The sequence below is a fragment of the Oncorhynchus tshawytscha genome, linkage group LG07 (assembly GCF_018296145.1).
Source record: "Oncorhynchus tshawytscha isolate Ot180627B linkage group LG07, Otsh_v2.0, whole genome shotgun sequence".
In the NCBI taxonomy this organism is placed as follows: Eukaryota; Metazoa; Chordata; class Actinopteri; order Salmoniformes; family Salmonidae; genus Oncorhynchus; species Oncorhynchus tshawytscha.
Genome location: NC_056435.1, coordinates 43,674,724 through 43,699,602, shown reverse-complemented (window position 1 = coordinate 43,699,602; position 24,879 = coordinate 43,674,724). Strand labels below are relative to the sequence as shown.

At 43.7% G+C, this 24,879-nt stretch overlaps 1 protein-coding gene across 1 annotated transcript; it reads right to left on the bottom strand.

Annotated features, from left to right (window-relative positions):
- Positions 1-1,274: 1,274 nt before the first annotated feature.
- On the bottom strand, positions 1,275-6,546 carry LOC112254577 (G-protein coupled receptor 61-like). Its single transcript, XM_024427280.2, has 2 exons — positions 6,180-6,546; positions 1,275-4,633 (listed from the first exon to the last, which is right to left on the bottom strand). The coding sequence occupies exon 2, from the start codon at positions 4,430-4,432 to the stop codon at positions 3,053-3,055; it is 1,380 nt and encodes a 459-aa protein (XP_024283048.1). The 5' UTR covers positions 4,433-4,633; positions 6,180-6,546; the 3' UTR covers positions 1,275-3,052.
- Positions 6,547-24,879: the final 18,333 nt, after the last annotated feature.

The window sequence follows — 24,879 nt, the reverse complement described above, 5'->3', positions numbered from 1 at the left end:
GTGTCCTGTTCTGGACTAATCAGCAGTAGTGTGTGGTGCTAAGAGGTATTTTAAAAATGAACTTGTCCATAATAGAGCAGTACGTTACTTTTTAGGAGTCCACAAGTTTGCACTGATTCAATAACTGGGGGCATGGCCTGGGAACCCTGTGAGGTGAGATTGAAGGCATATCCCAGACTGGCCAATAAAAATAAAAGATTAAGATGGGAAAAATAACACAGACACTGGACAGAGATTTGTTTTTTTCATTGCAACTCTGCCTAGAAGGCCAGCATCTCAGAGTTGCCTATTCACTGTTGACATTGAGACTGGTGTATTGCGGGTACTATTTAATGAAGCTGCCAGTTGAGGACTTGTGAGGCACCTGTTTCTCAAACTAGACATTCTAATGTACTTGTCCTCTTGCTCAGTTGTGCAGCGGGGCCTCCCACTCCTCTTTCTATTCTGGTTAGAGCCAGTTTGCGCTGTTCTGTGAAGGGAGTAGTACAGAGCATTGTACGAGATCTTCAGTTTCTTTGCAATTTCTCGCTTGGAATAGCTTTCATTTCTCAGAACAAGAATAGACTGACGAGTTTCAGAAGAAAGTTCTTTGTTTCTGGCAATTTTTAGCCTGTAATCGAACCCACACATGTCGATGCTCCATGTACTCAACTAGTCTAAAGAAGGGCAGTTTAATTGCTTCTTTAATCAGCACAACAGTTTTCAGCTGTGCTAACATAATTGCAAAAGGGTTTTATAATGATCTATTAGCCTTTTAAAATGATAAACTTGGATTAGCTGACACAACGTGCATTTGGAACACAGGAGTGATGGTTGCTGATAATGCGCCTCTGTACACCTATGTAGATATTCCATTCAAAATCTGCCGTTTCCAGCTACAATAGTCATTTACAACATTAAGAATGTCTACGCTGTATTTCTGATCAATTCAATGTTATTTTAATGGACAAAAAAATGTGTTTTTCTTTCAAAAACAAGGACATTTCTAATTGACCCCAAACCTTTGAATGGCAATTGTTTGGATAACCTTATTTACTATTATGTATTGATTTTTAGCTTACATTTTTTCACACTTCATGCGATGCACAATGCAGAGAACATCGGAAGAAGAATTATCATTTAATTATCATAGTGAATTATTGTAATGTTTGTTCATGTGTCAATTAATTCCATAAGGGATGGCTTGCCAATTGGCAAATTTGACACAAAAATAACATTTCATTCATTCATTCATATTTGTTAAACCAATCAATAAACGATTAAGAAGCCAGAAACTAAATAAATAACTTTTATTCTGTACTCTTGCATAAACCATATGTTTTAACAAGGCTGATACCTCAAATTGGCCAGTACTGTTTTGGACAGCTCAAACCATTCTAAATCCCCTCACAATGTGACACCAGAGATAGCAGACGTGAAGGCGTTGTATCAAGTCTCTCAGACAAAGCCACGAGGACAGCTTTTGTCAGTCTGTCCTTGTCCTGCTGCAGAAGGAAAGCAACCCAGGGAGCATAGAGTTAAAAATATGTGGCATGACTTACACCATATCTTTTCTATGTGTACATTGTGTGCTGGACCTGCAAATTAAGTCAATATTGTATCTGAGGTAGAGAACTCTGAGGAGCTGCACTGTAAAATATAATTGGTTTATTACATTCTCCAACCCGCTGCTCCACACCTAATCAACACACATTGTTACTGTATTCCATTTGAAAACACCATTGTATTTTGTTAATTAATCGCAAAAGATACAGTAATCAATAATACCTAATAATCTGTCAGGTTTTATCAAACATAAAACACAGCTACATTTGTAAAACAGCAAATGTAAAAATCTAATTGTATAGAAATGTAATGTAGTGCATCAATTAACAAAAATACTCCTGCCTTAGTTAACTGAACATCTGCCCGTGTCAATTTGAGGGGCACTGTACTATCTAAACGGTAGATAGATGAAAATAAATGTACTTTTCTGACAGGCCAGAAGTAGTTCAGGATTAGTAAGGAAAAGATTGCCTACATCCTAACTGTGGTCACAATAAACCTGGCCTGCTTATGGGAAAACACAGATGATGTGTTCAGGAAAAGCACCAGTGAGAGGGTGTATCTGCCCAGAGGTTTACCTATCAACAACAGGTGGCTGCCCCATAGTGCTTCTTACTTCCTCCGTGCCTCAACCTCACAACCAGGGCACAATTAAAGTACTGTAGCTCATTTATCATCTCTAAAAGTCCCAACTTTCAGTAGTTATATAGTGACCATTCACTCACTGTGTACTATACATCCGTTTAATTATATTTTACAGAGGTGAAGGGGTCAGGAATACTTACATATTTTCAGGCATGTCTTCCTGCACTCCAATATTGGTTTCTATATTCAACAGCTTATGTAAATAAGCTGTCATACATCAATTCTTCAAAAGTAATTGATCTACCAGTATCAGATATTGGACAAGTGTTTGGCTCAATGATTACTTCTGAAAGTCATAAAACCTGATATAGTTTAAAGTAGGCTGAACGAAAGAAAGACGGCTGACAGACTCTAACATCCCCTTTGCTCAAGGGCTTGTTTGGTTTGAAATCCAAAAAGGAAAATCTCAGAATATATAATACATCTGTATTAATAACATACTGACACTATCAATGCATTGTGAAGTAAAAAAAGTAAAGAATTAAATCTCTAAAACGAATTCCCTAACAAACAACCCCAATATCGGCATCACTGACCATATTAACCTGTCAGATACACTGCAGCTACAGTTGTGCCATTTGTCTTTCTCCCCAAAATGCCACAATCCACAGCAAATTATTTGTTGTATACTCTAATAGGAACATGATACAAATAATATAAATTCCATAGCATTGCAGCCTTTACAGAATGGAAAGTGAAGCTGCAAAATGCGATTCCCATTGCACAGCTTTTGATTGTTAAGAATAAAATAATTATGTTAATAGTCCGTGACGTACTGTATACCAGTGTGGTTATGTTACTGTGGTAATTGTTATCCTGGTAACTTTTTGTGTTGATTTTTTACATAAAATAAATCCATAACCTAACTGTCCGATATGATATGGTTGTTTTTAATCTGGTGATGCTCAAGGAACTCTGAGGTCTCCTCTGCAATCTGTCCTGGGATGCGGAAGTCAATGGGTATAGGCTGTGGGGGCTGGGCCCGGGACCGGCAGGCCTCTCCCTTGGGGCTAGAGGTGCTGTGGGAGTCCTGGGGATCCAGGTTGCAGCCAGTGCCCTGGAGGAACTGCAGGAAATTCTCCTCTATGGATCCCTCACGGCTGGGCAGTCGGTCCTCCTCTCCCGTTGCCTGGCGAAACAGGCAAGGCACATGCTTGCCCAGCTCCTCGCGGATCTGCCGGTTCAGACAGCCGTAGAAGAAGGGGTTGGAAGTGAAGCAAAAGTAGCCGATCCAGGTGACGACCTCCTCCAGGGGGACCAGCGTGGCTGGAGGGCTAGAGGCCAGAGCTGAGTACAGGTGAAAGGAGAAGTAGGGCAGCCAACAGCACAGGAACTGTCCTCCCACTGCTGCTAACACCGCTGCCGCCTTACCCCCTCCGAAGGCGCGGTGAGGAGTGTCGCGCCCCGCCCCTGTCCCCGAGTTGGTCACCATGGTGGAGCGGCTGCTGAGCGACTCAGAGCGATGGCGGCGTGGCGTGTCCATCCAGGTCGGCAGGGGCCCATGGTGCATAGCCGCCACTCGCGCCACCTTGAACATGCTGCAGTACACTACCAGGATGACCATCAGTGGACACAGGAAGTACACCAGCGTGAACAGGACCATGAAGGCAACACGGTTTGACCCGCCCCCTGTCCAGTGCAAGGAGCATCGCCTGTGACCCTGAGCAGCAGAGGGTGAGGGTACACCTCCACCCCCTCCCCCAACTCCAGCACCCTCCAGAAGAGGAGTCCTTTCGCCCTGTAAGGCCCAGGCCAGCAGCGGCAGGACAGACATGGACAAAGCTTTGACCCATATCCCCACCAGCACTGAGGCCACCAGGCCCAGGGTCATCTTCACCTCGTAGCGCATGGGGTGGATGATGTAGTAGTAGCGCTCCACGTTGATGGCTGAGATGGAGAGGATGGCGGCGCTGACCAGGCACACACTGAGGAAGAGGTAGCTCCGACACAGGGCCTCGCCAAAGAAGGCCCGGCCTGAGAGCATGCCCAGGGGCATCAGAACCAGGGCCGCCAGCAGGTCCACCAGGCACAGGTGGAAGACAAAGGCAAACTTACGTAGCTGTGGGGCTTTGGCGATGACAGCCATTATGGCCCCGTTGCCCACCACGGCCAGCAGGTCCATGAGCAGCATGGCGAGTAGAGCTATTGACTGGGACAGAGCTCCTCTCTCGGGTGACTCAGAGGACGAGGTGTTGGGTATGGGCAGTGGGAAGGGGAGGGAGGAGTTCCACAATGGCTCCATCGAATGGCGGGACAAGGCGGGCGGGGGGTGTCAATCACAGGCCCATCACCCATCCTTCACAGCCTGGGGCGGGGCCAGGAACCAGAGGCCCAGTCTGGGAGGAGGTCAGACAGCAGCAGCTCTATAGACAGGGGGTGAGATCCTGCGTCACCCTACGAAAAGTCAACTCCCCTCAACCTCCTCAGCAATGCAGGCCTTTTCCTAGGAACAGAGAAAAATAGGATGAAGGACATTAGCTACTGCAGTTTGATTAAGCTGAACCGCGGTGCACCAGGCTATGGCCCGTGACGTGAATGGGCAAAGCACTGACGAAGGAGAGGCGTTTTCAAATCGAACAGTAATCCGTGCTGCTCGTCATGTTGTCAAAAAAGCAGCAGGATGCATCGTTCGGAAACATACAACATCTCTTTCCCATTAAATATATTTTCAATTTTCATTTGGAAGGCAGGTAAAGGGTTTTTATCAAAAGCAGTCACTTTTGCATGTGAAAACACATGAATCCTCTCAGACTCAACTCGAGCACACTCTCAGTCAACCTTAGCCACAAACACAGCCCTCAGCTGTGAAACCTGCTACTAAAACCTGGGGTGTTATCTTTAATCCAAACAGCTGCAAAATGTTCTGTTTTGCAACAAAAACTAGAGTTTCCATTGGACAAGTTTAGGTAGGTCCCCCCTGGTTTCGGGGGGGGACCTACCCCGAAACCAGGGCACAGGAGCTGGCACAGGAGCTCGTGTCTCCATTTGTGATGCTGTTTCTCAGCTGTCCCAATATGCACATTATGCATTTTAAGAGTACACAACACTGAATAAATGTCTTTAGAATTACACTCTATCCTATGTATTCCTGCCCTTTTTCCTTTTTCCTCTTCATCCTCTTCCTTCCCATCTTCCTCACCCCCCGCTCCAATACAATGAGCAGTATGTTAGCATTGCTTTTCTTCCAGACTCTGTGATTCTCTTTTGTCAACAATATCACATTCAGTATAAGCCTGTATGTCTGCTCGTGAGCCACAGCAAACGCCAACACCTCCTTGAAAAGAAAAGGGGCGTAAGATAATGCCATTAGATCTGCCTGGCCTAGTCATTGTGGATTTGCCTCTGCCTGTACCGGGTTAGCCACTATGCTAACCTATTAGACACCAATTCTAGCCTCATTAGTCTCCCACACCAACTCTTCTCTGACTGCACTTATGCCCCTATGCAGCCCCTTAACACACACAACACATACTTCCATTCCACCCTGCCCCTCCTGCTTCTTTCATCCAAATTGAAAGCTATCCACAGGTCACTGTGACTGTCCCTATCTCCTGTCTCAGCACCCAGTCTTTCACCCATCAATCAGAACAAATCAATTACATTCACAGTCTACAGGGACCAACCCCATGCCCAACATTACATAACAACCCCATGTTAATAACCCCATGTAACAACACCATGTTAACAACACCATGTTACAAGACTTGATCACATCATGTATTCTACATGCAAGGAGGATTAGAGAGAACTACAAGTAAAAAGACAGGAAGAGACAGACAGAGACAGAGACATAGACATAGAGATCTATATTGATAGGGAGAGAGACAGACAAAGACAGAGAGGGAGACTGAGAGAGACGTAGCGATATATATTTATAGGGAGAGAGACAAAGAGGGAGACTGACAGAGACAGAAAGAGACACGGAGGGAGACAGAGAGTCAGAGAGAGACATAGAGACAGAAAGAGACATACAGAGATGCATAATGTACCTGGTTTTGGGCAGGTTTTGTGATGCTGTAGCCTGCTGTCTGTCCTACTTTTGAGAATATAAAGCTGGCTGGTTAGTTCCCAGTTCTGGGTTGCATGGTAGACATCAGTCAGCAGCATGTATTGTGTATGATGCTGACTGCTGTTGAGGCACTCCCCTTCTTTATCAGAATGCTCCACTTCCCCTCCTCTGCCTTTGCCTCTTCCTTCTGTTATTTTCTGGATGGCTGTATCTGTTTTCAGAGTGATAGATTTATGGAGATGAAAGAGAAAAAAAGAGAGAGTAAATGGTGTCTCCCTCCTCTTGCTGATGTAAACCGCGCATGCACACATACACACACACAGGCTCACTCTCTCCCTCTGTATCAACACTCACACACAGTGACTGCAGAGCTGGAGAGTGAGGCAGAGGCATAGGATCAGAGCCACTCTCTCTGCTGTGTCTTAGTGCCCCGGTTGTCTTGGCTTTTGTTGTGTTACCTCTCTCTTGGTTTATTGATTCCATTCAAACACATCATTATAGCACAAACCCACACGCACCATAGATATTTAATCAACCTGTCTTGTGAAGTATTTGTTCAATATTTACAAAGGGTAAGGGATTCTGTGTGGAGGTTGCTGTGTCCTTTCACATGGTGGTTTCAACTGAGACAAAGAGACATTGATTAGCTTCGGTCCTCAAGCTTAAGGCATCAGCAGCCATTTCATCCAGACCATCATACTGGTATAACACAGCAGCATTTGTCTCCTGTTGCCACAGTGATCTTCACTGAAATGAGGAAAAGTGGCTGATGAATGTTTTCATATACACTCCTTCTCATTGCACTACCAAATCATCTCCACTCCAGTGTCTATGGGAGACAATGACATGGAAACCATGGAAGGCAATGCTTCTCATTGCACTACCAAATCATCCCCACTCAAGTGTCTATGGGAGACAATGACATGGAAACCATGGAAGGCAATGCTTCTCATTGCACTACCAAATCATCTCCACTCAAGTGTCTATGGGAGACGATGACATGGAAACCATGGAAGGCATTGCTTCTCATTGCACTACCGAATCATCTCCACTCCAGTGTCTATGGGAGACGATGACATGGAAACCATGGAAGGCAATGCTTCTCATTGCACTACCAAATCATCTCCACTCCAGTGTCTATGGGAGACGATGACATGGAAACCATGGAAGGCAATGCTTCTCATTGCACTACCAAATCATCTCCACTCCAGTGTCTATGGGAGACGATGACATGGAAACCATGGAAGGCAATGCTTCTCATTGCACTACCAAATCATCTCCACTCCAGTGTCTATGGGAGACAATGACATGGAAACCATGGAAGGCAATGCTTCTCATTGCACTACCAAATCATCTCCACTCCAGTGTCTATGGGAGACGATGACATGGAAACCATGGAAGGCAATGCTTCTCATTGCACTACCAAATCATCTCCACTCCAGTGTCTATGGGAGACAACATGAAACATGGAAGGCAATGCTTCTCATTGCACTACCAAATCATCTCCACTCCAGTGTCTATGGGAGACGATGACATGGAAACCATGGAAGGCAATTTCTCATTGCACTACCAAATCATCTCCACTCCAGTGTCTATGGGAGACGATGACATGGAAACCATGGAAACCATGGAAGGCAATGCTTCTCATTGCACTACCAAATCATCTCCACTCCAGTGTCTATGGGAGACGATGACATGGAAACCATGGAAGGCAATGCTTCTCATTGCACTACCAAATCATCTCCACTCCAGTGTCTATGGGAGACGATGACATGGATACCATGGAAGGCAATGCTTCTCATTGCACTACCAAATCATCTCCACTCCAGTGTCTATGGGAGACAATGACATGGATACCATGGAAGGCAATGCTTCTCATTGCACTACCAAATCATCTCCACTCCAGTGTCTATGGGAGACAATGACATGGAAACCATGGAAGGCAATGCTTCTCATTGCACTACCAAATCATCTCCACTCCAGTGTCTATGGGAGACAATGACATGGAAACCATGGAAGGCAATGCTTCTCAATGCTGTGAGTCTACAGCTGCTGCTATTGTTTTCTAAGTGCTTTTTATTTGTGTTTAAAAGGATGCAGAGAATTATTCACATGCATTTGCATTGTATGGAAGTCACATCCCAGATTTCAACTCCCGTTAATTTGAATTTGCTAATTGAATTTGACTGGTATAATCATGGCCAGTCCGTTGGTTAGATCATAATGAAATACATTGATATTATTTATGATTGCGCTTGTGTAAAGATTATGTGCTGCTGGGTTCAGAGTTTAGCTGCATTTCGTATGGGCCTACTTGAAAAGGCCCATATGCTGTGTCAGACGATGAAGAGAGATTTCAAAATAAGGCTGTGCTAGAAAAGTGTGTGAAGAAGAGAAAGTGTGCATATGTGTATGTGTGTGTGTGCGTGCCTGCTTGAGTGCATGCGTGTGTGCGGTGTGTACATGGCTGTGCTTTTGTGCATGTGTGTGCACGTTTACATGCATGTGTGTGTACCTTTGTGCATTCTTGTGTGTGTTTGTTTTGTGCGTGTGTCAGGTGTTGACTCATGACAGAAATAACTGATTATTGCTAGCCCAGGAGCACCAATCACTGCCACTGAAAATACAATGGTTTCCACGGCAACATTGAAAATAGACTCCACATTCCCACTCAGAAGTAGCAATGGGCAGCGCGCTAACCCCACAGCGCCCACAGACAATAATAACCATCCATAAATACACCCATACAAATATCAACTGCGCTCATACAGTAAATACAATCTTGCAATCATATTTACCAAAACACAATTAGGGGAGAGTGGGGTACGTTAAGCCATGTAATTTTCATTCAGCATCACTCCATCAAGGGAAATATAGTATTATTTCTAACAAAAATATCTAGATATATTTCAAGACGTTGTGTATCCCTGGACATAATCAGAATTAATGTAAACGTTAACGTTTTGAAAACATAACTTTGAAAACAACTTACGGGGGGGTGGGGGGGGTTAAGTTGAGCCGCGTGACTGGGTAAGTTAAGTCCCCTGCAAATTTCTGTACTGAAATAAATATTACCAGTACTTTTTAAAACCATGTCTATCTTTATTTCCCAAACACAATTCAACACAATCTCAATCTCACTTTTTTGTCTTTTAATAATTTTAAGTACCTTTTAACACTGGCTTAACACCTAACACCTTTTTTAACGCTTCTAAAATAAGCAAGGCCCTGTTGTTACTTCATATCCCAGAGATAATGCCTTGCATTACACCTGGGAAGAAAACACTTCAATTTGCTCAACATGCCATTGGCTCAACCATTGGCTCAACATACTCCATGGCCATTGGCTCAACCATTGGCTCAACCATTGGCTCAACATACTCCATGGCCATTGGCTCAACCATTGGCTCAACATACTCCATGGCCATTGGCTCAACCATTGGCTCAACCATTGGCTCAACATACTCCATGGCCATTGGCTCAACCATTGGCTCAACCATTGGCTCAACATACTCCATGGCCATTGGTTCAACTTATCCCAAGGCAAACATTTAGACTATATTGGCCCACACAGCTACAACAATGCACTTTCAAATCAAATCAAACTTTATTAGTCCCATGCGCCAAATACAACCTTACAGTGAAATGCTTACTTACAAGCCCCTAACCAACAATGCAGTTTAAAATAAATATGGATAAGAATAAGAAATAAAAGTAACAAGTAATTAAAGAGCACCAGTAAAATAACAACAGCGAGACTATTTATTTAACCAGGTAGGCAAGTTGAGAACAAGTTCTCATTTACAATTGCGACCTGGCAAAAGCAAAGCAGTTCGACACATACAACAACACAGAGTTACACATGGAGTAAAACAAACTTACAGTCAATAATACAGTAGAAAAATAAGTCTATGTACAATGTGAGCAAGTGAGGTGAGATAAGGAAGGTAAAGGCAAAAAAGGCCATGGTGGCGAAGTAAATACAATATACAGTAGCAAGTAAAACACTGGAATGGTAGATTTGCAGTGGAAGAATGTGCAAAGTAGAAGTAAAAAATAATGGGGTGCAAAGGAGCTAAATAAATAAATAATAAAATACAGTAGGGAAATAGGAGGTTGTTTGGGCTAAATTATAGATGGGCTATGTACAGGTGCAGTAATCTGTGAGCTGCTCTGACAGCTGGTGCTTAAAGCTAGTGAGGGAGATAAGTGTTTCCAGTTTCAGAGATTTTTGTAGTTCGTTCCAGTCATTGGCAGCAGAGAACAGCAGAGGCGGCCAAAGGAAGAATTGGTTTTGGGGGTGACCCGAGAGATATACCTGCTGGAGTGCGTGCTACAGGTGGGTGCTGCTATGGTGACCAACGCGCTGAGATAAGGGGGGACTTTACCTAGCTGGGTCTTGTTGATGACCTGGAGCCAGTGGGTTTAGCGACGAGTATGAAGCGAGGGCCAGCCAACAAGAGAGTACAGGTCGCAGTGGTGGGTAGTATATGGGGCTTTGGTGACAAAACGGATGGCACTGTGATAGACTGCATCCAATTTATTAAGTAGGGTATTGGAGGCTATTTTGTAAATGACATCGCAGATGTCGAGGATTGGTAGGATGGTCAGTTTTACAAGGGTATGTTTGGCAGCATGAGTGAAGGAGGCTTTGTTATGAAATAGGAAGCCAATTCTAGATGTAACTTTGGATTGGAGATGTTTGATGTGAGTCTGGAAGGAGAGTTTACAGTCTAACCAGACACCTAGGTATTTGTAGTTGTCCACATATTCTAAGTCAGAACCATCCAGAGTAGTGATGCTAGAAGGGCGGGCAGGTGCAGGCAGCGATCGGTTGAAGAGCATGCATTTAGTTTTACTTGTATTTAAGAGCAGTTGGACGCCACGGAAGGAGAGTTGTATTGACTTGACGCTCATCTGGAGGTTTGTTAATACAGTGTCCAAAGAAGGGCCAGAAGTATACGGAATGGTGTCGTCTGTGTAGAGGTGGATCAGAGACTCACCAGCAGCAAGAGCGACATCATTGATGTATACAGAGAAGAGAGTCGGTCCAAGAATTGAACCCTGTGGCACCCCCATAGAGACTGCCAGAGGCCCGGACAACAGAACCTCCGATTTGACACACTGAACTCTATCAGAGAAGTAGTTGGTGAACCAGGCGAGGCAATCATTTGAGAAACCAATGCTGTCGAGTCTGCCTGATGAGGATGTGGTGATTGACAGAGTCGAAAGCCTTGGCCAGGTCAATGAATACGGCTGCACAGTATTGTTTTTTATTGATGGCGGTTATGATATAGTTTAGGACCTTGAGCGTGGCTGAGGTGCACCCATAACAGGCTCTGAAACCAGATTGCATAGGTATGGTGGGATTCGAAATGGTCGGTAATCTGTTTGTTGACTTGGCTTTCGAAGATCTGAGAAAGGCAGGGTAGGATAGATATAGGTCTGTAGCAGTTTGGATCAAGAGTGTATGCCGCCTAGTGGAGGGTAAATGCCGTTTACCCACCTTTTTAAGAAAAATGCGACCGATAAACAGAATTTACCTACCTTTTTTCTTTTTTTACCACTACATCACTGGCTACCGGTAGGCCTATTAGAAGTTCATGGTTATACACATTGTAGCGTGTGTGTTAGGGTGAGCATCCTGTTTTTGCTATTGAGCAACAATCACTGATTAACATAAAGATTGCATGCTAAACGGATGGATGCTAGAATATCGGGTTGAGGCACCTTGAACTTTGTGTTGAATTCCACTGCATGTGTTCTGCTAACATAAGATTTCTGGCCTTTCTGTCCTACTGAAATCCTGGTTTTTGGAAACACAACAATAATTTACTTATAGAATCCTTATTCATTAAAATAGTCTAGATGTAGTGTATAATGTACATTTCAAGTCTTTATGTGAATGACCAGGTGGTGGCAGTGTCTTATAACTCTACAGAAGCTGTTCACTTATTACAGGAGAATGTTATTACAGTCTTATAGAAGATCCAAAGGTCCGATAATGCAGATATTTACACATTTATGACACTCATATGGCGCATACAGTCAGTTATTTTATACTATGTGTGTGTGTGTGTGTGTGTGTGTGTGTGTGTGTGTGTGTGTGTGTGTGTGTGTGTATATATATATATATATATATATATATATATATATATATATATATATATATAATATATAGCTGGTAATGTTATCAGTCAGGAAAACCAATCATTGCACTGAACATAATCTTACAAATGATCAAAAAGCACTCGATGAGTAATTTCATTTCTGTCTCATCTGCCATAAATTATTTTGTCTTTTCCAATAACATTAGCGTGATTCTGTGAACAACAGACACAGAGAGGGGCCAGCGGACCGTATTAATGAATGCATTAAACCTTTAAAGAAAGACAGCTTCCTGGATTGTTGGTAAGATATGTTTTATGAGTGATAACAAACCACGAAACAATTAAAGTGGATTCTATGACACCAATTGTGATACAGGATGCTGTGTGATTTGTTTGTTTGTTGTTGTATGCCCTTCGTATTACAAAGATTGTCATTTCGTTTTTGGTTTGTTTTTTTAGCATATTGTGATGCCATTTAAGAGAGAAAATTCATCTTGGCGTTTGTAGAAGAGCACTCTTACCAACCCAGTTATTCACTCTGTGTCACATTCTGACCTTTATTTCCTTTGTTTTGTATTTAGTTAGTATGGTCAGGGCGTGAGTTGGGTGGGCAGTCTATGTTTGATTTTCTATGATTTGGGGATTTCTATGTTTCGGCCTAGTATGGTTCTCAATCAGAGGCAGGTGTCATTAGTTGTCTCTGATTGAGAATCATACTTAGGTAGCCTGGGTTGCACTGTTTGTTTGTGGGTGATTGTCTATGTTAGTGGCTTGTGTCAGCACAGGTGTCATTTGTAGCTTCACGGTCGTATTTGGGTTATTGTTTTTTTTGTTACTCTTTTGTATAGTGTTCAGTGCTCTCTTTATTAAAATTCACTATGAACACATACCACACCGCATATTGGTCCTCTGATCCTTCTCGCCTCTCCTCTTCAGATGAAGAGGAGGAAGACCGTGACACTCTGCCACGCTGATCCTCAACACGGGGGCCCCCTCAGGGGTGGGTGCTTAGTCCCCTCCTGTATTCCCTGTCCACCCCAATACTGCATGGCCAAGCACGACTCCAACACCATCAAGGTTGCAGACACTACAACGGTGGTAGGCCTGATCACAGACAACGATGAGACAGCCTTTAGGGAGGAGGTCAGAGACCTGCCAATGTGGTGCCGAGACAACAAGCTCTCTCTCAACGTGATCAAGACAAAGGAGATGATCGTGGACTACCGGAAAAGGAGGACCAAGCACGCCCCCATTCTCAATGACTGGGCTGTAGTGGAGCAGGTTGAGAGCTTCAAGTTCCTTGGTGTCCATATCACTAACAAACTATTATGGTCCAAACACACCTCAGATCCTCAAAGTTCTACAGCTGCACCATCGAGAGCATCTGACTGGTTGCATCACCTCCTGGTATAGCAACTGCTCAGCCTCCGACTGCAAAGGTGCTACAGAGGGTAGTGCGTACGGCCCAGTACATCACTGGGGCTAAGCTTCATGTCATCCTGGACCTCTATACTAGGTGGTGGCAGAGGAAGGCCCTAAAAATTGCCAAAGACTCCAGCCATCCTAGTCATAGACTGTTCCCTCTGCTTCCGCAACATTAAGTGGTACCGGAGCGCCAAGTCTAGGTCCAAAAGGCTTCTGAACAGCTTCTACCCCCAAGCCATAAGACTCCTGAACAGCTAATCCAATGGCTACCTGGACTATTTGCATTGAACCCCCCCCCCCCCCCACCACCACCCTTTTTTACACTGCTGCTACTCGCTGTTTATTATCTATTATCTAGAGTTGGGGCTGGGTAAGCAGGTCCGGAGAGGAATCCAATGAAGCAGTAAGAGTGGGGGTCCAGGAAAGGGTAGCAGCGTGAGATTGGTGATAGGGACCAGAGTGGACAGAAATGTAGCGGAGAGGAAAACAGTGTCAGGCAAGGGAAAACAGGCACAACACGAAAACACAATCTATGCAGGAACAAACAGCTAAAAACGCAGATTGACTGAGCAGAGGTCACAAACTGTCAGGGCTGAGTATTTGTAGATGTCTTGATTATGGAACAGGTTGCAGCTGGTGGGGATCTGCTCTGCCTCCAGCACACCTGTCTCCGCCCACAGAATCACACACACACACACACACACACACACCGAACGAAAGAGGGAGAGAGCACTGTGGGAGTAGCGGCAGGTTAGCGAGACACAGGATGAGCAGTAGAGAGTGTGGCAGGCGTAGATGTAACACTTTACTCAGTACTTTGTTGAAGCACCTTTGGCAGCGATTACAGTGTCGAGTCTTCTTGGGTATGGCGATACAAGCTTGAAACGCCTGTATTTGGGGAGTTCCTCTCATTCTTCTCTGCAGATTATCTCAAGCTCTGTCAGGTTGGACAGGGAGCGTCGCTGCACAGCTATTTTCAGGTCTCTCCAGAAATGTTCGATCGGGTTCAAGTCCGGGCTCTGGCTGGGCCACTCCTGTTGGAAGGTGAACCTTCGCCCCAGTCTGAGGACCTGAGCACTCTGGAGCAGGTTTTCATCAAGGATCTCTCTGTACTTTTCTTCATTGGGAGGCTGACAGGGATTTTGGTATCCAGAGTACTCCACCAGTTATATACAGTATTTTTCAACTCAATACTTCTTGTATTCGCCTCACACATTTTTTAAAAACATAAACATCTCTCTGCCTCATGACAAAATGTGTATAATTGCAGGCAACTTGCTTGAAAACTGCAAAATGTTCTCTCTGATGCCAAGAGATAGGCCTTTAAAATGTTATTTGCCAGGGCTCAGGACTTGGTTCGTCGAGCCATGCACTGCTAAAGTCATAGTAGAACTCTTTATATGCTATTTTTTATCACATTTGAGTTGTGTTCTGATTGAGGGGGTCCCTGATGAATTTGCTATCACAAAAGGGGTCCCCAGCCTGAAAAAGTTTGAGGACTCCTAAACTAGATAATAAACTGATGACCCTTCTTAGGACTCAATTAAATCAAGCTCGTAATGCAGTAGTTACCTGGATATAAAAATATGATCAAATTGGATATAATACAATTATATAACACCATAAAATCATTTATATATATATATTTCATAACGGAAGGGGTACTGTAGAAATAGTACATACAGTGCCTTGCAAAAGCACTCATCCCCCTTGGTGTTTTTCCTATTTTGTTGCATTACAACCTGTAATTTAAATGTATTTTTGTTTGGATATCATGTATTGAACATATATTAAAGAGTCCAAATTGGTGAAGTGAAATTTTTAAAAAACAACTTGTTTTCAATTATTTATTTTTTTTAAACACAGAAAAGTGGTGCGTGCGTATATATATATATGCAACCAGGTAAGGTTGGGCAGGCTCGGTGCTCAAGAGCTCCAGTGCGCCTGCACGGTCCGGTCTACCCAGTGCCACCTCCATGCGCCAGCCCTCCGGTGGCAGCCCCCGCACCAGGCTGTCTCTCCGTTTTCTGCCTACAGGGTCTCCCGCCTGTCCAGCGCTGCCAGAGCCTTCCTCCTCTCCAGTGCTGCCAGAGCCTCCCGTCTGTCCAGTGCTGCCAGAGTCTCCCGTCTGTCCTGAGCTGCAAGAGTCTCCCGTCTGTCCTGAGCTGCTAGAGTCTCCAGGCTGTCCTGAGCTGCTAGAGTCTCCCGTCTGTCCTGAGCTGCTAGAGACTCCCGTCTGTCCTGAGCTGCTAGAGTCTCCCTTCTGTCCTGAGTTGCCAGAGCCGTCAGTCAGCCAGGAGCTGCCAGAGCCGTCAGTCAGCCAGGAGATGCCAGAGCCGCCAGCCAGCCAGGAGCTGCCAGAGCCGTCAGCCAACCAGGAGCTGCCAGAGCCGCCAGCCAGCCAGAAGCTGCCAGAGCCGCCAGCCAGCCAGAAGCTGCCAGAGCCGTCAGCCAGCCAGGAGCTGCCAGAGCCGTCAGCCAGCCAGGAGCTGCCAGAGCCGCCAGCCAGCCAGAAGCTGCCAGAGCCGTCAGCCAGCCAGGAGCTGCCAGAGCCGTCAGCCAGCCAGGAGCTGCCAGAGCCGCCTGCCAGCCAGGAGCTGCCAGAGCCGTCAGTCAGCCAGGCGATGCCAGAATCGCCCTTCACTCCGGAGCTGCGCCTGTCCGGCGGTGCCGGAGTCTCCCACCTGTCCGGCGCTGCCAGAGTCTCCCGCCTATTCGGGACCCATTTCTAGGGTCCCCAGTCCAAGGTCGCTGGCGAGGGTCGCCGCTTTAAAGAGGCCACGGAGGTGGGCGAAGAGGCGCACTAGAACTGTGGTGAAGTGGAGTCCACGTCCCACGCCAGAACCACCACCGCTTACAGACACCCACCCAGACCCTCCCCTATAGGTTCAGGTTTTGCGGCCAGAGTTCGCACCTTGGGGGGTGGGGGTACTGTCACGTTCTGACCTTTATTTCCTTTGTTTTGTCTTTATTTAGTATGGTCAGGGCGTGAGTTGGGGTGGGCAGTCTATGTTTGTGTTTCTATGTTTTTTCTATTTCTGTGTTTGGCCTGATATGGTTCTCAATCAGATGCAGCTGTTTATCGTTGTCCCTGATTGAGAACCATATTTAGGTAGCCTGGGTTTCACTGTTGGTTTGTGGGTGTTTGTTTCTCGTATGAGTGTTTTTCGCCACACGGTACTGTTTCGGTTTGGTTTATTTCACGTTATCATTTATTGTTTTGTATTTCATAGTGTTCAATGCTTTTCTTATTAAAATCGTCATGAACACTTACCACACTGCATCTTGGTCCGATCCTTACTCCTCTTCAGACGAGGAGGAGGAAATCTGCCGTTACAATGGCCTAGTCAAAGCCCAGACCTCAATCCAATTGAGAATCTGTGGTATGACTTAAAGATTGCTGTACATCAGTAGAACCCATCCAACTTGAAGGAGCTGGAGCAGTTTTACCTTGAAGAATGGGCAAAAATCCCAGTGGCTAGATGTGCCAAGCTTATAGAGACATACCCCAAGAGACTTGCAGCTGTGATTGCTGCAAAAGGTGGCTCTACAAAGTATTGAATTTGGGGGGGAGTAGTTATGCACACTCAAGTTTTCTGTTCTTTGTCTTATTTCTTGTTTGTTTCACAATAAAAAATATTTTGCATCTTCAAAGTGGTAGGCATGTTGTGTAAATCAAATTATACAAACCCCCCAAAAATCTATTTTAATTCTAGGTTGTAAGAAAACAAAATAGGAAAAATGCCAAGGTGGTGAATACTTTCACACGGCACTGTAAATCTAAAATAGTACCTAAAAACTGCTAAAACACCTTGATACCCTTGAACAATGATGAGTGTTAGCAGCAGAGCAGTGTTCTCAGACTTCTCATTTGGCTGATGGGAGTACTGGGCAGGGAGATGCATTTCCCTGCTCACCTGCCCTCCATCCCCGCCACCAACCCAGCCAGCCTCATTCATCAGGACTCCAGGACTCGTGTGACTTGTGCGCCCCTCCCTCCGCCATGCTGCTGCCAATACAAACCACAGGACAGGGTCAACACTCTGACACCCCTACCTGACACACCTTATATCCCTCCAAAATAACGCACCCCCATGTCCCATTGGGTGACTGACTGTTGTTCAAAATCAAATTTATTTATATAGCCCTTCGTACATCCGCTATCTCAAAGTGCTGTACAGAAACCCAGCCTAAAACCCCAAACAGCAAGCAATGCAGGTGTAGAAGCACGGTGGCTAGGAAAAGCCCCCTTGAAAGGCCAAAACCTAGGAAGAAACCTCGAGAGGAACCAGGCTATGAGGGGTGGCCAGTCCTCTTCTGGCTGTGCCGGGTGGAGATTATAACAGAACATGGCCAAGATGTTCAAATGTTCATAAATGACCAGCATGGTCAAATAATAATAATCACAGGCAGAACAGTTGAAACTGGAGTAGCAGCACGGCCAGGTGGACTGGGGACAGCAAGGAGTCATCATGCCAGGTAGTCCTGAGGCATGGTCCTAGGGCTCAGGTCCTCCGAGAGAGAGAAAGAAAGAGAGAAAGAGAGAATTAGAGAGAGCATACTTAAATTCACACAGGACACCGGATAGGACAGGAGAAGTACTCCAGATATAACAAACTGACCCTAGCCCCCCGACACACAAACTACTGCAGCATAAATACTGGAGGCTGAGACAGGAGGGTCAGGAGACAGTAAGAGGTGTGACAGTAAAAGGTGTGTTTCATTACCAGGGTAACGCTATGGCTCCAAACCACAGCCTTGGTCACAGAATCCTTAACTAGCCGACTGATGTTCAATCTGACGCCCAATCACATTCTTTCTACATAGCTTTAATGTGGTTTTATTCAAATGTATTGTGTTTAATTAACCGGTTAAGAATATGTCATTCGCAGCGTAGAGGTTCCTAGGGGTCCCAGAGGTTATTGATAGATTTACCTTTCCCTTGTCATCCAGTTAATGACTGTTATCAGTACAATAACTCAATGTATTGTGACTGCCATGTGACAGTGAGACGGAAAGAGAGAATGTCATTTTGTGTCCCGGTCTCTGGTCCTACTATTACTCTGACAGTCAGTCAGAGTTAATTACTGCTATTAGAGGAGCCATACATGTTACAGTTTCATCCAGGGAGCTGCAGCTGCACCCGGGTTGTATCGCAGTAATGGGATGGGCAAGGTCAGGGTTTCATGTCAAATTGATACACTGCACATATTAGACAGCAATGGGAGAGGATTAGGCTGTAAACCTTTTACAGTATCTGCCGTAATCAGATGTGTGCTCTCATAAAGCTGTGTGAGAAGAGAGGCTACTGCATAGACTTGTAAAACCAGAGTGACCTAAACCTTCCTTTAAAATTGACTGAACAATCAATGTAGCACTCCTCCTTCCCACAATGCAATGCAGTCCTTGTGTAATGTGAGTCAGGGTGACCAATCATTCCTCCTTGAGCTCAGAACAGTGTGTCATAAACACACATGTGACCAAATAATTATTTTCCACCATAATTTGAAAATAAATTCATAAAAAATCCTACAATGTGATTTTCTTGATTTTTTTCTAATTTTGTCTGTCATAGTTGAAGTGTACCTATGATGAAAATTACAGGCCTCTCTCATCTTTTTAAGTGGGAGAACTTGCACAATTGGTGGCTGACGAAATACTTTTTTGCCCCACTGTACCTCCCACATGTGAAGACTCACAAAGTACCCACTGGGCACAGATGTCACATCAACATCTAGTTTTTATTTACATTTGGTTGGGTTGTCAACTAACGTGAATTCAACCTGAAATCAACAAAACATTTCACCATGTGATTGGATTAGGTTAAAAGCTGGGTGAAAAAAATACTAAATTCCTTTACGTTGATGACTTTAAAGAAAAATCCAAGCAGTTTTCCACGTTGATTCAATGTCATCACATTACATTTTTGTTGTTGAAATGATGTGGAAACAATATTGATTCAATATGTTTTTGCCCACTGGGTATACACAATGTGGGCATTCAAACACATGCAAAGCAAAATTAAACAACAGAGAAAAAACAATATTCATCAAACAAAAACCAAAAAACATTATTCCAGGGGGAATATCTCTAGCAAAATTCTAGTTGCAGATTCAGTTGCAATATATTCTATATTTCGAGACCTTGGGACTATATGGTTCTATCTGAAATATTTGTAAAATAAATTAGTTAGTCATAGTGTATCTTTATTTTAGGTGGTTCTTCATATGTCTGTGAGTTAGACTTTTGAAAAAATAAATTACTAGAAAGTTCTATCTCCATAAATCCGTTTAAACTTGGCGCTAAAAGGTTCTATCTGCAATCCAATCACAAGCCTGAACAAATACAGACCGACCAATCAGAACCAGTCTTTGCCATCTCCCTCTAAGTATGGTCTAGGCTAGTCTAGCCAGCAATATTGGCACGCAAGCAAAAAACAACACTGTCAGAAATGTTTTAATAAATTATGTTGTCACATCGTTGTTCAGGGATGACAGTAATTTGTCTGATGATCATAATACATTTCCCCTCTAGAGTCTAAGCCCTGTCTAACCTTATTTTAGGCACTAAACTACTTTCATGCAGTTTAAGTCGGAAGTTTACATACACCTTAGCCAAATACATTTAAACTCAGTTTTTCACAATTCCTGACTTGAATCCTGGTAAAGATTCCCTGTCTTAGTTCAGTTAGGATCACCACTTTATTTCAAGAATGTGAAATGTCAGAATAATAGTAGAGAGAATGATTTATTTCAGCTTTTATTTCTTTCAACACATTCCCAGTGGGTCAGAAGTTTACATACACTCAATTAGTATTTGGCAGCATTGCCTTTAAATTGTTTAACATGGGTCAACATTTTTGGGTAGCCTTCCACCAGCTTCCCACATAAAGTTGGGTGAATGTTGGCCCATTCCTCCTGACAGAGCTGGTGCAACTGAATCAGGTTTGTAGGCCTCCTTGCTCGCACATGCTTTTTCAGTTCTGCCCACAAATCTTCTATGGGATTGAGGTAAGGGCTTTGTGATGGCCTCTCCAATACTTGTGGAGCTCTACAATTTATTTTCTGAGGTCTTAGCTGATTTCTTTTGATTTTCCCATGACGTCAAGCATAGAGGCACTGAGTTTGAAGGTAGGCCTTGAAATACATCCACAGGTACACCTCCAGTTGACTCAAATTATGTCAATTAGCCTATCAGAAGCTTCTAAAGCCATGACATCATTTTCTGGAATTTTCCAAACTGTTTAAAGGCACAGTCAACTTAGTGTATGTAAACTTCTGACCCATTGGAATTGTGATACAGTGAATGATAAGTGAAATAATGTGTATGTAAACAATTGTTGGAAAAATGACATGTGTCATGCACAAAGCAGATATCCTACCCGACTTGCCAAAACTATAGTCTGTTAACAAGAAATTTGTGGAGTGGTTGAAAAATTAGATTTAATGACTCCAACCTAAGTATATGTAAACTTCCAACTTCAACTGTATGTACTACCATACATTTTTTCAACTTGTACTGAGGTACCTTCAGACAAGTCTTGTGAGGTCAACATGTACGTATTCGTGAGAGACTCACCTTTCTATAGAGGGGTCATATTTGTATGTAGCCCAAACTGATCGAACGCTACAGACAGAAGTTGGCAGATCTGCAGTGCCAACTTCAGATGAGTCCCGTGACCCTTGTGGCGGTCATAGAACAAAATGGAGAACACCATCGTGCGAGTCTCTTTTTTCCATAGAGGTGTCATGTTTTGTAGGCCAAATTGCTACAGACGTTTTTGCAAGAACCGCTGAGAACCTTTCACTGCAAATGTGGAAGGGTGGAATGCAAAAAAATAAGAAATCTCTATCTTAAACAGACAGACTTTTATGGGGATTTTTTGTATTATGCTAATTAGAATTCCGCCGAGCTGCAGACTCTAGTTAATGTAGTTGATGATGTACTATGACTCTATCTCGTTAAATAGTGTTATTCTATAATTTATTCAAATAGCTACAGTTTTCTTAAAAACTGAACATGTCTAATTCAGAAGTGTCAGGTAGAACCTCTTGTGCTGAAGCCAGATTGACATACATGTAGATGCGGTAAAATGGTCAATCGAACTTGACCAAAACAATTGAATTGCCATGGAAACACATGGGGGAAAGGGCCTTGGGGAAAGATTCCGAATCTCCTCGTTTTCCCCCAGAAAAATGTGCCTACATTAAACTATTGTTTATATGTGTGTTTCACACTATGTTGAAGTAAAATTGGAGTAATGCTTGTATTGATGTCAACCCCAATGTCTATGTCATCATCACTAATCAACTGCATTACAGTTAAAAACGACTTTGACTACCACCACTATTTTCTTTATGCTAGCTATGCTATCCAGTTTATGTGAATGGGATCTAGCGTTTAGCAGTTACTTCTTCTAAACCTGAAAGGGGACAACGTCCAAATGTTATGCAGCAAAACAGCCAAATATATCCAAATCGGACTTAAGTAATCACATCGTGGGCCTGTTACAACACATAAATCATGACAAATTGCCGAATATCCACTTTGTAGGACAGATTTGTTTAATGTTCCCCAATCTGGGCAATGGAACTCTCTGCATTCCATTGACTCCTTTAAAGAATCTATTTCAGAGCCATGCGGTTCTATCTGTGACTGCACCCCCCTAAAAAAACTGATTTACAAATGTCTTAGGATTTTGTTACTCTTCACTTTTGGTACATTTAAGGTGAGCACCCTAATGTGTTATGAAAGAAGAATTCACTACAAAATAGCTCTGAGATCTGGGATGTGAAAATATTGATGCTCAATATCTCAGAACTATGCTTTGCACAGATAGAACCTTATATTACCAAGGTCGGGATTTGTGTAAGCACAGGTGCTTGGCAGAGAGGAAGTGAAATGGGTCGCTACCTCCTCTGTCTTACCTCACTCCACCCTGAGGGTTCAGTGAGAGCAGAGGGAACCACTGGCCTTGCAGAGTATGTCTGTCGTAACACACTAACCTACCCACAATCTTCACTCAAGAGCAGAGACAGACACCCTAACTGAGGTGGTCCATAGTGACCATAGCTATGTCAGTGGGATATACAAGGACAACTACTCTACTCTACTACTCTACTATGACTGAAATATACTCCTCATTAAGAACGCATCCCAGAATACATGAGTCATATGTGGTTGTAATGTGGTGCAAACTGTAATGTGTGAAAGGAGATAAGGAATCAAGCTTCCTGTAGAGGGAGGGAGGGAGTAAGCACCAGGGTTGCTCTCTTTCCATCTGTGTCATGCATTCACACACATACACAAATGTACATGTGTTTCGAACACAGAGGAAGGCGGAAGAAGAAGCGCCATGGTCTATTTTAGGATACCTCCCCACCCCAGCCCACCCCTACACCCCAAAAAAGGTATGAGACTGGGAGTGGGAGGGTGCTCTGTTCTTATCCAACAGTTGCTAGTGGACTGAGAATGGAACGCGAGAGCTTGGCATTCCTTTTGTTTCACAACACATACTGTAGGGATGACTTCATCCAATGACCTGATCCCTGATCCTGACCCCACCCTGGTTCTTTGTCACGCTGTTGTTTCAAACAGAACTGAGAGGTATGCTAGATATTAAACATGTCAAACCTTTCATGTATCCTTCATGTATTTACTTCAGGTTTCATCATGTTTTGTCAATACTGTCCATGTAATGTCATCTCAACCATCTGCATGGAGTGTGTGAGTGGAAATGGGGAAGCTTTTGATTAAAGGCCATGGAGTTATGCAGCTGCCTGACAGTTTTAATTTCCTCATGATTATTGTCATTATACTCCCCCTTAACAATCAATAACACACACACACACACACACACACACACACACACACACACACGTCATTGGTGTGACTATTTTGCATATGTACAATCAAGTATTCCTATTGGAGGATTCATGTATCATGTGATTTTGAATTGCGTATTTAAACCCCCTGTTTTTGTGCTCCAGACTGCCGGCCACAGGAGGCAATGTTGTCCAAAGGCATGGTGGAGCGTTGTTGCAACAGAGCTTAAAGGTCCAATGCAGGCATTTTTATCTCAATGTCAGATCATTTCTGGGTAACAATGAAGTACCTTACTGGGATTGTTTTCAATTAATACGGTCAAAAAGAAACAAAAATAACTTCTTAGCAAAGAGAAATTTCTCAACCAATAATTTTGCTAGGACTGTCTGGGAATGGTCTGAGTGGAGATGGGAAAACTGAAAACTAGCTGCTATTGGCAGGTAGGCTTTTAACTTTCTTTCTTATTGGTCTATTAACTTATTTACCACCTGGTGATGTCACCAGACACGCCTAAACTCCATCCCACCAAAACAGGTGGTCTTTTCAAACAGGTCTTACACTAGAAGCACATTATCATCGTTTTCACAATTCCAGCCTCATAGTGTGGAAATAAATATAAATCACAGGAATATCACATTTTTTACTACACTGGACCTTTAAGGCTGAAATGATTGATGAGTGGACATGGCAAATCGACTTTATGCTGTACTGTATGACTAAGTCTGAGTTCATTAAAAGATGGAGTTCATTCAAATGGAAATGAAGAAGGAAGCATTTTAACTGTATTGTGAAAACAAATTGAGAATGTGTTGAAACTTGATTACTGAAACAGTGACTATTGAAAACCATGCCTTGTGAAAATAAATGTGGAAAACGATCCTTTTTGTTGTCTGCCTCTGCTTCCGTCTGCCTGCTCAACCCAGACTCTAGAATCTGTCACCCTGTGACACACACGTTTCTGCTCTCCCTCCTCAATGCCTCTGCAGCAGAAACCTGTCACTGACCTTGGCTTCCATGGCAACCAGCCCTGTAGATGGTTCCCATCATTCTTCACTCTGAAAGCTCAAGTGACATCTTTTGTGCCATGTGATCTGAGAGTTAACAGAGAGGTGGGGTCAACTCATCTCAAGTGAGACCTTTCTCACCAGCAAGATGAAAAAAAAATCCCCACTATGGTATAAATGATCAAAGTCAGGGCAATGTAAAGGATAATGCTACTTAGTGTGCCACCTGCATGCAATCTAAACTAGGGCTGTTCAGTAAGGTCACACATTTCTGCATCTGCTAATCAATGAAGAATCTCGTAATTCCTCTGTATGC

Excerpts from the sequence above, each read along its gene's own strand:
- LOC112254577 (XM_024427280.2), bottom strand. The coding sequence starts at position 4,432 with ATGGAGCCATTGTGGAACTCCTCCCTCCCCTTCCCACTGCCCATACCC.